The 14,336-nt window shown below is 45.2% G+C and overlaps 1 protein-coding gene across 2 annotated transcripts in view; it reads right to left on the reverse strand.

The window, feature by feature from the left end:
• Positions 1-14,336, reverse strand: part of FAM124A (family with sequence similarity 124 member A) — a 66,890-nt gene that overhangs the window by 25,436 nt on the left and 27,118 nt on the right. For both annotated transcript variants that reach the window (XM_036457344.2, XM_036457346.2), the window contains one exon: positions 1,657-2,393. In XM_036457344.2, the coding sequence (XP_036313237.1) occupies positions 1,657-2,393 (737 nt within the window). The remainder of the gene's footprint in view (positions 1-1,656; positions 2,394-14,336) is intronic.

Genomic DNA, 14,336 nt, shown 5'->3' on the forward strand with positions numbered 1-14,336 from the left:
CCAAGAAACAATTTTTTTTTCTTACCCTTTTCACACTCTGATGCTATAACTCCAAAAGCCTGTATCTGTACAGATTTTATTACCAGTTAAATGTATGGATCCACTTTGAAATATTCTTTCAATGGCTCCTTTGAGCAGAGTCCAGACCAAGTTTCCATACTTTGTTCTGTCACTTACGTTATTATAGGGATCAAGAGAAAAAGCATCCTAATGGTTATAAAAAGGAAGAGGTCCTTCAGAAACAATCACATTCATTTTTTTTTTTTTTGTATAAGCAAAACTTTAACTTTTACTTATTCAACTGCATTATATTCTGCATAAAGAATTGGCAGTCTTCAAACCAGAAGAAAATTTTTTCTCACATTTCAAAAGGGATTATAGAGAAAATGTTAGCCAGCTTTTAGTTCACCAAATAAAAGAGCAATATTATTTACTTATCTGTTCAGTTCAAAAGGAATTCTGAAAATTCTCTATTTCTATAAATAGTAACTATCTCAAGGTGACCTTTCGACTTGAGCAATGGTGTCCTGGCTGTTGTTTGAATCAGTTATTGGACACCTGCCAAGTTGTCACTTCATTTTGTGACGTGGATTACAGTTCTGATGTTTAATACCAAAACCAACAAAAACTGAAATTTTTCCTGTGATTCAAGTAACTGCAAGCAGCACCTTTCAAGACAATAGCCCCTAATTTGATATCAACTTTCTCATTGCAGGTAACCAAAAGTGAAAACTGAGACAGAAGAGGATTTTCAGAAAAACAAATTCCTATATTCTTTGAACTGATTTTACATGTTGATTCAAGAAAGCATGGGTTTGGAAAGCATTTATCAGGCAGGGCCAGGTGTAGGACATTCTTACGTCTGTATGTTGAATTTTGAATCCTAGGGAGGGTATAGCTAATGATCTTGAAAGAGCGTTGGACACCCATCGGAAGGTGGAAAGGAGAAATGGGTCCAGTATCTGAGCAAAGACACAGACCACAGAAGGAACAGGAGAGTCTCCTGCATCCATTTCCTCCACAGGCACCCACTCATTCCCCCCAAGCTCAATGAAACCACAGGTCCAAAGGCATCACTCACTCACTGAAATGTGTATGAGAAAGCCACTTTCCAAGTGATCACTGAATTTTAACCATCCGCTGCCCAGCAGTGGAAGTGTAGGGGAGGTGGCAGCAGAGTGAAGAAAACAGATTATCTTCTCTACTGAATGTAACCAATAGATGGGTTTTCCTTACGTTCCTTTGTGGAACTGATAAACACAATGGTAAAAAAGTGAGGGAGTCGATTCCGGAATCTTTACTAACAAGTGCCCTTGGATATGTAGCTCACCTGCAATCCCCAGGAGCCACAAGCGCTCAGCGGGTGCTCACACGCAGGTGGGTGAGGCGGCGGGGCAGGGATTGGCACTGCCTGCCCGAGGCACGTGGCCACCACAGTGAAGTGAAGGGAACCACCAGACAGAGCCCTCCTCTGGCTCAGGTATTGTATGAGCTCCTGACACAGTCTGAGGCCAGACGGAGGGCCACCGATCCCTCCTCGTTCTTAACTCGTTGCTCTGTAACAGGTAGGGGTTCTGGCAGGGCTGACCCCCCCTTTCCCTCTGTGCCCCCCACACAGACAGGGAGATAGACACGGACAGACTCCCCCCGGGGTACCTGCAGGAGGACCTTGTTCCCATCGTGGTCCTCCGTCTGCCAGCGGCCCTCGCTGATGGGGCTGCAGGGGTTGGGCAGGAGGGGCACGAGCTCGCCGAGGTCCCGGACTCGGAACTCCAGCACCGAGCTGTCGGTGGGCACGGGGTGCTGGTCGCAGGGCAGCCTCTTGAGGGAGAACTGGATGTCCACGTCCGGGCTGGAGAAAACGGGGAAGATGCAGAAGTCCGCCTTGTTTTGGCTGGGGCTGCGCCTGAGGATCAACTGGTAGAACCTGAGGATGTCGGCGTAGCTGTGGTGGCGGCAGTAGACGGTGAAGCGCACGATCTCCCGGCCGTAGTGCAGGGGCCGGATGGCCCACAGCGGCGTGCCCGGCGCCAGCGTGAAGAAGTCCTGGCTGCAGGGCAGGTAGGGCAGCAGCCGGCCCGGCACGCGCTCCGTGTGGTGGTGGCGCCAGGGCGGCCGCTGCAGCGCGCGGTGCAGCCGCAGGACCGGCTCGTCCTCCTGCAGGAAGAGCACCACCGCCAGGGCGGGCTGCTGCGCTGTCTTCACCTTCGGGGCCCTCCTCCGCCGCTGCCGGGGAGCCCGCCTTTCCGAGACCCGGAACAGCTGCAGGTCTGGATGGATCCAAGCCAAGACCCCGTCGATGGCCTCCTGCAGGGGCTGGGACTCCCCGGGGTCTGCGATGATGTGGATGCTAACCAGGAAAGGGTCCTGTGCCTCCTCCACGGAGAGCTCACCTGGGAGCACAGAAAGAAAAACACAAGAAATCCCCAGATGGCGACTGTTTCCTGGTGTCCTGCAATGATGACGACGACGTGCAAAGCCTGGGCAGGAAGAGGCGCTAAAGTCTAACTGAACTGACTCCACGATTGTTACGGTTTTTTCTGACCCCAGGTTCATGTGCAGAAACCACGGTTGCAATACCCTCGCTGCCAAAAGCTGAAGAGCACATGGCTGTGAATGGTTCCCCAGCTGGGCGGTGCTAAGAGATCTGTGGTGCTACTTCATCAGGTTCAACATATTAGGCAATAGCAAGTCAAGGCCCCATTGGCCTGGAAGGGATAACAGACCCAGTAGCCTTGAGTGTATACCATTTAGTATTTCCTCAAGTGACTGCAGTGCCTTACTCTACAAATATTCCTTATACCATTACTAGAAGCCCTGTACATGAAAATTCCCTCATGCCCAGCCTGCCCCTTCTCACAGTCCTAGAGCCCTCAGGGGCAGGATGTGACCCTGGATCAGAGGAAGGTGATGTCCCCATCACACCTCTGACGCTGCCATTGTTGGCAGCACAAGCATCTGCTGGCCCTGGTTACCTGAGCCTCGGGCATCCCTGGGTGGCTGGGCAGCTGCCATCTGAAGCTTGTGTGTACTGTGGGCATCAGCTGGGAAGCAGCCATCCAAGGCTTGCCTGTACCTCAGGCCAGCCCTGCGTGACTGTGCAGCCACCATTTGAGGCTTGCCTGCATCTTGGACCAGCCCTGGATGGCTGGGGGGCTGAGGGACTGGTAGCCACCATCTTGTGGCTGTGGGCACCGCCATTGTTGAGGGTGTCATTCAATTAGCTTAAACTTTCCCTATTGGCTGTGGGTGCTGCCATTTTTGTGAGGGAGTGATAGTCAATTAGCATATTCCCTCTTTATTAGATAGGATACTCCCTTCATTTGCTTATTTCATTGGTTTATTTTATTCACTCATTTAACAAATATTTATGGACTCTTTCTTCATGCCCTATGCTGGGTGCTGTGCTAAGGCATCCTGCCAACCGTGTCCTGACGGTGGGGGTGGCCTGGTCATGATCACTTTGCTGCTGGAAACCCAGGGAAGAGCAATCCAGGGAAAAGCACAGAGTCCTCTGTCAGAGCTTACTGGGGCTATGGTTAGGGGTGGGGGACTCGAGGTAGGACCATTACTGCCTGTGTAATGCTTTCTTTTGGGCCTCTCCTCAGGCCATGTCCACGCAGAAGCCCATACATCCTAACTGGGTCAGCTACCCTCCCTGTGTCAAATTCTAAGTGTGAAGTTGACTGTTTAACATGGCAACACTTTCCCACAGGGTGAACAGTCTGCTGGCCACACTGGCATACTTATAATTCACAAATATGTAACATATTTTATCAAATTACCTGATAAGAGTCTTGTTCTTTTAAAATATGGGCCCTATTTGCATTTATATAAGCTGTATGACTCATCCAAGGACAATAAAGAAATTTTTTTTTTTTTTTTTTTTTTTTTTTTTTAAGAAATCTTTAGTTCTATTGTGACTTGGGGGTTAGAGTCATGTAGAACCAGACCAGTTTTTATACCCGTCCCACAGTGTCCCCTAGGGTGTTATGCACAGGGCATTTATGCAGCCAATAGCATTTAAGAAGTGTGATGTGCTTTAAGGAGCCATAATCTTGATTAGTTCACAAGATGAAAGGTAACTTTTTGTTGTTGTAGGTAAATGAGACATTCCAAGTTAGCTTACAGATACATTCTACCATATGTACCTATAATAACATGGTTTTAATATTGTTGGATCAAAAGCTATCTGAATTTTAATCCCAACTTTGACTGTCAGATATCTCACCTGGGAATAGTTAGTTCAGTTTTTTTGTTACCTTCTTTCTCATTTACTCTTTCATTCACACCTTTCTCGAGCAATTTATATGTACTCGGCACTGGGGAGATAAGGAAGCTGGTGCCACTGAGCACTGTGGAAGTCCACTTACATAGACTGTGGTGTGAACAGCGTGCCCTCGGAACTGTGCAGTGCATGACTTGCACAAGCACAGGCAGTAGTCCTCTAAAAAACGTGTATCCTGCCCTGTCCCTTTGCTCTCTGCCATGTGACTTTGTAGTTCCTCCCACCAAGTGGGTGAAGTGCGATTCTTCACTCTTTGATTTTGGGTTAGACTATATACCGAGGTTGAGGACCATTACTGCCCAGGTAATGCTTTTCTTTGGGCCTCTTCACCCAGCCAACAGAAAGAGTCAAGAGTGACATGTTCTGGCTTGCCTTCTTGTGCTTCTGACATTTCCATGAGAAAAACATACTCAAGCCAACCCACTGCTGCCAGAAAGGAGGATGAGAGATACGTGGAGCGAAGGCACCCCAGCTGAGCCCACCTACAACAGCCAACCTCAGACACCCAAAGACACATCGTATGAGCCACCAGCTGAGCTTGGTCTAAATGAGCTGACCCAAAACACATGGGAAATAATAAATGACTGCAGTTTTAAGCCACCGTTTGGGGTGATTGTTACACAGCAACATTATAAATGCAGGCAGAGTCACTGGGTGTTCGGAAGGGCACGGATGCAGAAGCTTTTTAGGAGGCACATGTGCATGAAGGTGAGGAGCAGGAAAAGCAGAAGTGTACACCTTGATACTTCCAACTTGAGCAAGTGGTCTGATGTTGATGTTTAACTTAACTAAGAAATATTTGGAAGAAGGGTAGGTTTGTGGGGAAAGATAACAAGTTCCACTTTGCCCATGTTGGCTTGAGATGTCTGAATGGCTTCTAGGAGAAATGTCTTGTTGGGAACTGGACCTCTGTTTTGCTGAGGTAATGGGCTGAATTTAAAAAAGATGGGCCAGTTACCTTTAGGATATATTCCTATTTTTATGCAGTTAACTCATAAGTGTGTGCCCCCATATTCATTGGAATCAGGAAAAGTTAATCATGATGGCTTAAAAAACAATTCCAATTCATGAATTATTATGGTTCTTTACTTTGCTTGCTCTTTCTGCTCACCTAGCTACTTTCTGTTTCATTGAACATTATTAGCAAAACTGCAGTAGAAACAAAAGTAGTGAAATGCAAACCACGGAAATTTCCCATCAGTCAGTAACTCCAGTAACACACATTTCACTTTTCCATGGTGCCTTGATCTCCCAACAGCGGAGACACTGACTAAGCCAAACATTACTGAATGCTCAGTATGGATGGAGAGGGGCAGAAAAGCCTAAAACAATTTGAGGAAGAAATTTATTTGAGAAAATTACAGATGATTTCTGTGAAAAAAGAATACACATTGCAGAAAGAATGTTTAGAAAAAGAGGCTGTCAGAGCAGTCAGGCAGTCCTGTTAAAAAGAGCCTGCCCCACACTCAGGGTGTGCATGTGGCCATGTACCTGTGATGACACTACTTGCTAACACTTGGATGACATTCAGTATGGGTGGGCTGGCACTTTAAAAAAATATATATTTTATTTAGTTTTTCAGAGAGGAAGGGAGAGGAATAGAGAGCTAGAAACATCAATGAGAGAGAAACATTGATCAGCTGCCTCCTGCACACCCCCCGATGGGGATGTGCCTGCAACCAAGGTACATGCCCTTGACCAGAATCGAATCCGGGACCTTTCAGTCCGCAGACCGACACTCTATCCACTGAGCCAAACCGGTTTCGGCAGGCTGGCACTTTTTTAGTATTCTACATGTATAAACTTATTTAATCTTCACAATAACCCTAAAGAGGTATGTGTGTGTGGGGGAATCAATTATTCTCCCCATTTTAGAGAGCAGGAAGTCGAGGCTCAAAGATGCAGAGTAATCTTTCCCAGTCGCCCAGCGTCTGACTTTGTGTGCACAGTCACCCCACAGCTCCGCAGAGAGGTATGCTCAAGCTCTCTGCGGCATTCATTCCACAGCAGAACGAGCTGCTGTCACTCTCCTGCCATCTCTGGCCACACTGCTGCTACTTCACCTGTCTCTACTGCTCCCCTACTTCCTTCTAACCGGCTGGCTTCTTGGCTGCCAGCCAATAACTTCATGCCATGGACAGCCATTTACATCTCTTTCTTCTGGCCCTGGGTTTCTTAGAAAGATTATCCAGAAACCACCTCCCCGATGGCACATGCCCAAGGGTTTAGATCTGAACACTGCCCTTGAGGGAAACTGAAACAGGCTAGCACTGCAGGTGGGGGAGTAACAGCGAAAGGAAAGCAGAGAGTGACACAGAGCAAGTCTAGAGACGGTGTGAGCGGCCTGGGTGTGAAGACCCGGGTAAGGAAGGCAGCCTCTGAGTCTCCAGGAGTTGTCAGGGAGCTCGGAGCCACACTGCCTCCATCAGCTGCACAAAGGTTTCCCAGAGGATGGTAACAAAGGCCTCCCTGAGCCTGCACGGATGAGTGAATGCTCACAGCTTTACTCAAGGGCAAGATGCCCAGCCTCAGAGCAGAGGGTGGGGCGGAAAGGCACTGGGCCAGGCACCAGCTCAAGCTCTAGCCCGGGCAGCTCCAGGTGCAGCCAACTGACCGACTCCGGAGCCCCTGCCTTTGCACGGTAAGAACCAGGACACATCAGTGACCAAAACGCTGCCCCAGAAGAGGAAGGAGATTGGGTAGTGGCAGTGGTATGCCCTAGCCATCGCCAGCATGTGCCCAATGCAGGTAAGCCTAAAATAAACAGGCTCTAAGAGCCATGGAACGCAGCGCCACACGGTCACCGGTGCTAGGTTACACACGCCCAGAGAAAACTGGCCTCCGTGGAGAGAGCTCGATAGGAAACCAAGTGTTTGAGGAGGAGAGAAAGTGTGAATAATTAATTGTCATGCAAAGCCTCTTTGCCTCCTCGGAGAAGCAGAGACGCCATGGCTGTGGATGTGCTCGGCCTTTATCGGATCTATTACATGTCTTCCCAAGGCCCTCAGCGAGCACATGTTCAGTTAGAGCAAGCAGACCAAATGACTGGCCTCTTCAGGGCTGGTTCGGGGACAGGAGCTGGCCACATAGTATTTAAAAAGCTTTCAAATTAGATTCCGCTTCCCCAGAGGACAAGAAAGAGTCTTTCCCATGTGATTATACATAATTAGATATTTTCCTTTCATAACGTAAAACAAAAACAACTTTAAGTACTGCACTAGTTCAGGCCTTCTATGAGGTAGAAAGTGTACTGTCAATCTGAGTATTTGTTACTCCCCACTCCCCCCCCCGCCCCCAATATTTCACTTTTTCTTTATATCTTTTTTTTTTGTCTCTTAAGTCTAGCAGAAAATAATCCAGACAATAACAACAATGTAATAAGCTCTTATTATTTCCCAAAAACTGTTCTAATACATATATTATCTCACTTAATCTTTAAAACAACACTATGAGCCCTGGCTCAGTGGATAGAGCAATAGCCTGCGGACTGAACGGTCCTGAGTTTGATTCTGGTCAAGGGCACATGCTAGGGTTGCGGGTGTGGTCCTAGTGGAGGACATGCAGGAGGCAGCCGATAAATGATTCTCTCTCAACACTGATGTTTCTCTTTCCCTTTCCCTCTCCCTCTCCCTTCCTCTCTGAAATCAGTTAAAATATATTTAAAAAAAACCCACACACACCATGATGCAGGTGAAATGTTAAACTGACTTGCCAAAGGCCATTTGGGGTCTCTCTTCTCACCAGTGTGCTTTCCCACCTCTCAAGTCTGTCCTCTTTATATCCACCCTGATCTGAACCTCAGCTGCTTGTTGGGCTCTGAAATTGGGACTTAACTCCTTCAGGCAATGTGGGCGGGAGATTCTGCTGTGAATGGACTGACCATTATGCCCAGGCCTGCAGGGACGGCCTAGGTTTGAGTGTGGTGTAGGAGACTGAGGTCTTTCTGCCTGTTGCCATTCTGGTGCTGGATCTGCACTGAGCATCTCAATGCTGCCTGCACCAGAACCCCTCGCCATCACTCCTGCCTCCTAGGGCTTCATGCCATTCTTGCCTACAACACTGTCTCTAGCTGTCCAGTGCCTGCCAGACTGGCCCTCCTCTAAGAATTGGCAAACTGGTATGTCCCCAAACACATTTCCTTCCAAACAGCAGGCATAGCTAATCGAAGGTCCAATTCTCTCATTCCAAAGGTAATACCTCACCAAGTCTCAGAATAGGACAAGCTCAGATACCTCTTTTTAGAATTTTTGGGCAATGACTGATGTCATTGTCATTTTATCTGTAATATTATCACTGACAATTTGCAGTTCAGATGCAATGGTTTATTTAATCAAGGAATGTTTATTGTAAACCTATTATGTGCTGGGCACTGTAGGATACAGTGATGAATAAAAGAATCTCTGCCTTCTTAAAACGTATAATCTAGTGGAAGAGATGGACAATAAGCAAACAAACAAATGTATAAAATGAAGTAGGGAGCTGAGTGCAAGAGACACTTTACTGGATGGACCCATGTTCAATGTGGGCGTAATAAGAGGTTTCCAAGGCAGCAGACATAACCATTTACCATCAACTAAATACATTCCCAAGTAGCATTTCAGTGCCATAGGTACCACCAATACCTTTAGTGTCCCCTAAGGAAGCTAACAGAGCCTGAACAAGGGTACCTCCAGCTGCTGCAGGAGGCCTGGTTTGCGGAATTTGGCCTTGGAACCTGGCTTAAGACCCTTGAAGCTCATACGCATGAGGTCGAACAAACTCCTCAGAGGTTGAATAAAATTATTTGCATTTATAAAGATACCCCACTCTGTGGCACTGGGCAGTTCAGAGGCTTGGACACTTGGTCTGTCATCCAGACCCACATGATTCAGTGGCAGTAAACCCAGGTGAGATGGAGGATCAGATATGCAACACAGACATGCCCAGGGCACAGGCTGACACAGTGAAGAATGACTAGGTTTTCTGGAAAGCAGGAGGCAGAGGGACCTCAGAATGACAATGAACACAAACTCCACTGCTTTGCCATAAGAGGGCCAGCCTCCCCCAGGAAGCTGCCTTCCCTGAATGCCCGAAATAAATGCTCTCTGAAAGGGGCTCTCAAATTCTCACCCTGAGAGTCCATTCATCTGGAATATAATGAATGACTCGCCTTCATTTCTTTCTTAGCAGTTTTTTAAAGGCAGTTCCTTGAACCTCTGGACTAATGAGGGGGAGGTATTGGGGGTGGGGGTAGGGAAATGAAGCAATCCCCTTTGCCCCTGCCAACACTTAAATGAAATCTCAGACTTTCTTAATTCTTAGTAATTTTATAATTTGTACAAGGCCGTTGGTTGGCCTGCAACTTTGGGCTGTGAAAATCCCGGTGCTAGCTCCAATGTGAAGTCCAAGTTAGATGCAGGGTTGGGAATAGTGGGAATCTTGGGGCAATAAGTTTTTAACATAATGGATCTGAACTGTGTTCGTCATGTAGAAAATAAGGTTCTCTTCTCCCAGTCTGAATTCATACAACTTTCCTCTAATTGAAGAATGAAATATCGGCTGACATGGTTAGGCCCAAACCTGTATCTTCATTTGACAGAGGAGAATATGGAATCTTTCTGCTCCTTGGCCACACTCTCAAGCTACTGGGGAAAACATGGCTTTGCTGTAGCTGTGGTTATTGGACTTCCCTCTCAGTTTCCATCACCACTGTGGAAACAATGTCAGGGATCTAGAGTTTCTTGAGCTCATTCTGGATGTAGGACACTTTAAGAACAAAATACTATAGAAATGAGACGTTCATTTTACTTTAAATGTATTTCTAAGCTTCATTCAGAACAGACCTGTGGTGAGAAGAGGAAGGGGAAGGAAGTACGAACCAGAGAGTAGTGACAAAGGCACTTTAAATCCTGAGACAGCTAGACCTGAATAATGGAGGAGGACCAGGAGTTTGACAGGTTATTAGTTGGAGAATATGTAAATGCAGCTGGAAACACTAAACATACCTATCATAGTTATTTAAGTATTTAGGAATATAATGATTTTGAAAATTTATGAGAAGGTAACACAGGCCCGACACACACCAATGTCTAATGCTTAATAATGTTCTAAGACTCTTGGTACATAAAAGCTAAAGGGTTCAAAATGATTAAAGTATCTAGTATTTTACACAGAATTCTTTCTTCTACTCCGCAATTCTGCATCTTTCTAAACCACATTAGGTCTTATCATTTTCATCAGTAGCAAAGCATCCAAAGAAAGCCAGAACTTCAATAAAATTCTGTAGATTTGGACATAGGGGCTTTTGAACAACAGGATTAGAATATCCATCTTGTTTTAAGAAGTAAAGTGCATTTGTCAAAGCAAAACAGATACAAGAGGAGGATGTTAGCCAAAACCTGTTCCAAGGATTTGCTCATCAAGGAGCTCCAGACTTTTTAGTCTTACACTAGAGCTAGCAGGAGGATTCCTCACAATTACAGTAATTAACATTTATTTTTAAATGGGATTTATGCTGGCAGGATGTTGAGAAATCAAATAAACAATGACTCGCTATTACAACTCTCCTAGGAAAGAAAACACCATATATGCTTATAAAGCGTACCTGAAATGCAGAATAATCAGTGCTAGCAATGGAGGGACTGGGGCCTCTGGGCTCATTTTGTGAGGGAGCTAAAATCCAATAAAATATTCAAATGCTTTGCCAATTTGAATATGACACTGATAAGTCCCTGGTCCTTGTTTCCATATGATATATATGTACCATGCAGCCTATTTAAAAAACATGCTTACTGAACATGACTAGGAAATGAAAGGCGGGTAAGGAATTTAGTCCAGCCCCTCATTTTACAGATGAGGTCAGACTACTTGCCCAGGTCAACCAGTTAGTGGCAGGTCTAGAAAGAGAATGAACATCTCCCAACTCCCAATGTGGGGCTCTCCCCTTTGCACCTCTGCTGCCCCTCGCTCTGAAGTGCCTAGTCCCGCTGACAGCCCCAGGACTGCAAAGCAGGAGGAAACACAGTCCCTTCCAGAGCTCACAGCCTAGCTGAGGAAGCAAGATGTTCACTCACACCCGAGAAATATAGGAAAAACGTAAAATGGGAGATGTTAAGTTCTAAAGGACGTAGTGGGTGAATGTCAGAGGAAAGTTTCCCTTTCCCACACTTTTCTTATTGCCTGTGGCCCCCCACCCGCAGAGTCTGGCTGTTTACTGCTTCAGGGAGTGTGGGGGCAGATAGACTCGTTAGTCAAATTTCTGTACTTTTAAAACCAGCGTGGAAGAAACACTCTTGGACTCTCTATTGCAAGGCCTTGGTTTGGGAGACAGAAAGGCTTTCTGAGCCAAAAACCTGGAGCAGGAGGTTCAGTCCACGAATGGAACGCAGAAACATGTGTGATGCTGCAAGGACAGCTCTTCCAGCTCAGGAGTTGTCCACCGATCTCCTGGTGACAGAAGAAGTCTGGAAGGGACCTGACCAAAGTCCCTTCAGGAAGGATCATGCAATGGACTTCTCCTGGCTGAAACCTGCAGTGGCAGATCCCGAAGCATAGCAGCTCTGGGCCTTCACCTGCCAGGGGTGAGCTTGCTACTCAAGACTGAAGTTCAGCTCAATTACAGAGAAATATAGCAGTTCTAGTTTTATACCTGAACATGGGACTGTGAAGACTCTTGCAGAGTTTTCCATGGATAGCATTAAATGTTATAATCCCACACCTGGTGATCCCCAGTGGGATCACCATTCCACAGAAACACTTCCAACTTCTCAGTCTAGATTATCTGTGATCCCCACATATTTTAGCCAAACTATGTTCAAGCCTGAAATGTTAAATATGTAACTTCGGAGGAAGCCCAATTCTCCTGATAGTAGGCAAAGGAAAGATTTCTCACAACTATTTTGGTTACAAAAAAGGAAAAATTAGTCTTCCAAGCACAGGTGGAAGATCTCAGCTGCGCTACTTTTTGTACCAATAACAATGTCACAAGATGGCAGGGTGAGCTAGAAATAAAAGGGGAAGCAGGTAGAACATACTTGCCATTCTATATGCAGTGTGTCGTACAAAACAAACCTATAAATGCAGAGGAAGGAGAGAAGGTTTACAAAGAAAGAAGGAAGATTGATGGGATCCTCTTCACCTTTCTAATCTATTCTGAGTATTGTACCCCTTAGTGAATATGAACTTTTTTTTTTTGCACAGCATCCCCCAAATATTTCTAACATGTTACCCCCCAGAGATAAATGGCAACAATACTGATGGTGAAAAAAGACAGAAATTGTCTACTGGAGAGGGAGATACTTTCCACAAAGCCTGTGCAGAGCACTGATGACTTTGCTGTGGCCGATGTTGCCTCCTGAGATGGGAGCATGAAAAGGTACCTTTGGAGTATGACCTAGCCATAGGGGTCAGCAATTTCACTTGTAGGAATTTATTCTATGGAAATGATGAAGGAATACATATAATGACTTAGTACAAAGATATTCCTGGCAGTGATGTTTATTAACATGAACATAACCTATAGGACCAACAACAGGGCACTGGTGAATAAAGTCTGCTATAGAAAGATCTTAATGCAATACTGAGATATTCAGACTACTGCAGAAGTTTACCGATACATAAAGATGTTCACAATATACTTAGTTAAAAAAGAGAAAGGTAGACTATAAAAATTTACCATACCATATTTTTATAATAATATATGTCTATATGACTACAGATGTTCAGGAAAAAACAAAAACAACCCTATAAAGGTAGACACCAAATTATAAATACTGATTCTTTCTGGATGGTAGGGTTCTGAGTTTTCTTCTTTTTGCTAATCTGTATTTTCTGACTTTTCTATATTGAGCATACATTGTCTGGATAATAATTATTATTTGAAATTGAGAAAAACACCAGGCTTGTCAGGGGAATAAGCAGTGGCAGCTTCTCACTTTTGTTCCTCTCTGGGGGGTCCTGACAACCCTGGTAGACCATGTCACTTAAGCTGCTCGGGGAAAATATGGTCTAAGAAATCTGCCTTCATTTCTCTTTCATATCCTGGATAGAAACTGACACCCTCTATGTAGTTGAAGTCACACAATAAAATCTCATCTTTAAAGCTAGAAGGACTACACCATATTTAACAATCAAACAAACAAAAAACAGCAGCAAAGCATCAAAGGAGTTGTCCGAATGGTATACTTCCTCAGCCTTTGATTTCCTGATGCATATCTTTGGTTATTGCTTTTTTCTTATCAACTATGAAATAGCAATATATTTTAGTTTTTCAAGTTCCCATTTAGAGGATTCTGAACATGTAAACCCAAACCACCAAGTCTACATGCACTTACACTTTCAGCTTCAGTAGTTTCATTCATCTCAGAGGTTTCACTTGCTACCTCCATGATCCTATACATAAGGCTGACACCTGCTTTTCAAAAAAGCCCCAAACAAATACCTCTAGCTTGCCTGAAAAGGACAATTGCCATGTTTTAAGATAAACCACAATTTTCTTCTTTTAAATTATTAATAATTTAAATATTAATCAAGTGAATATATATTTTCCTCTAGACATTATCCAAATCCTAGAGTTTACAAATTATACCTTTAAAAATTAAACTCTAAAAGTATGAAGCCTGGATAAACTTTATCTATTAGGGATGATTTAAGAGCAATTTTACTCCTCAAAGCTGCAGCACAAGCAGCCCACCTGACTCAGGAGGTGCTGAGCAGGGCTGGGATCCTGCCGTTCTACCAAGCTCCAGGCTGATGCTCATGCGGCGGTCCCTGGACCACACTGAGGAGCACGTTTTCCAGCTTTATGTGTTCTGCCAGGCTGAGCCTGCCTTTTCTGGGCAGCTGACGAAATGTGGAGTGAGCAGATATCCCAGCTGGTATTTTGTGGTTCTCATGACTAGCCCTCCCAGACCTACCCCAAATAACAGTCAGGACTGTTTATTAGTGTCACCTGTAAGCTATAAGCTAAATGGCTCCTGGACTAAGAGGAAGGTCCAGGAATACCAGTCTCAAACCTGAAGCCTTACTTGCCACAGAAAGCTTCAATGCTTAGGAGCATGGGAAGAGCCCC

This window comes from Pipistrellus kuhlii, unplaced genomic scaffold (genome assembly GCF_014108245.1).
Source record: "Pipistrellus kuhlii isolate mPipKuh1 unplaced genomic scaffold, mPipKuh1.p scaffold_m20_p_3, whole genome shotgun sequence".
In the NCBI taxonomy this organism is placed as follows: Eukaryota; Metazoa; Chordata; class Mammalia; order Chiroptera; family Vespertilionidae; genus Pipistrellus; species Pipistrellus kuhlii.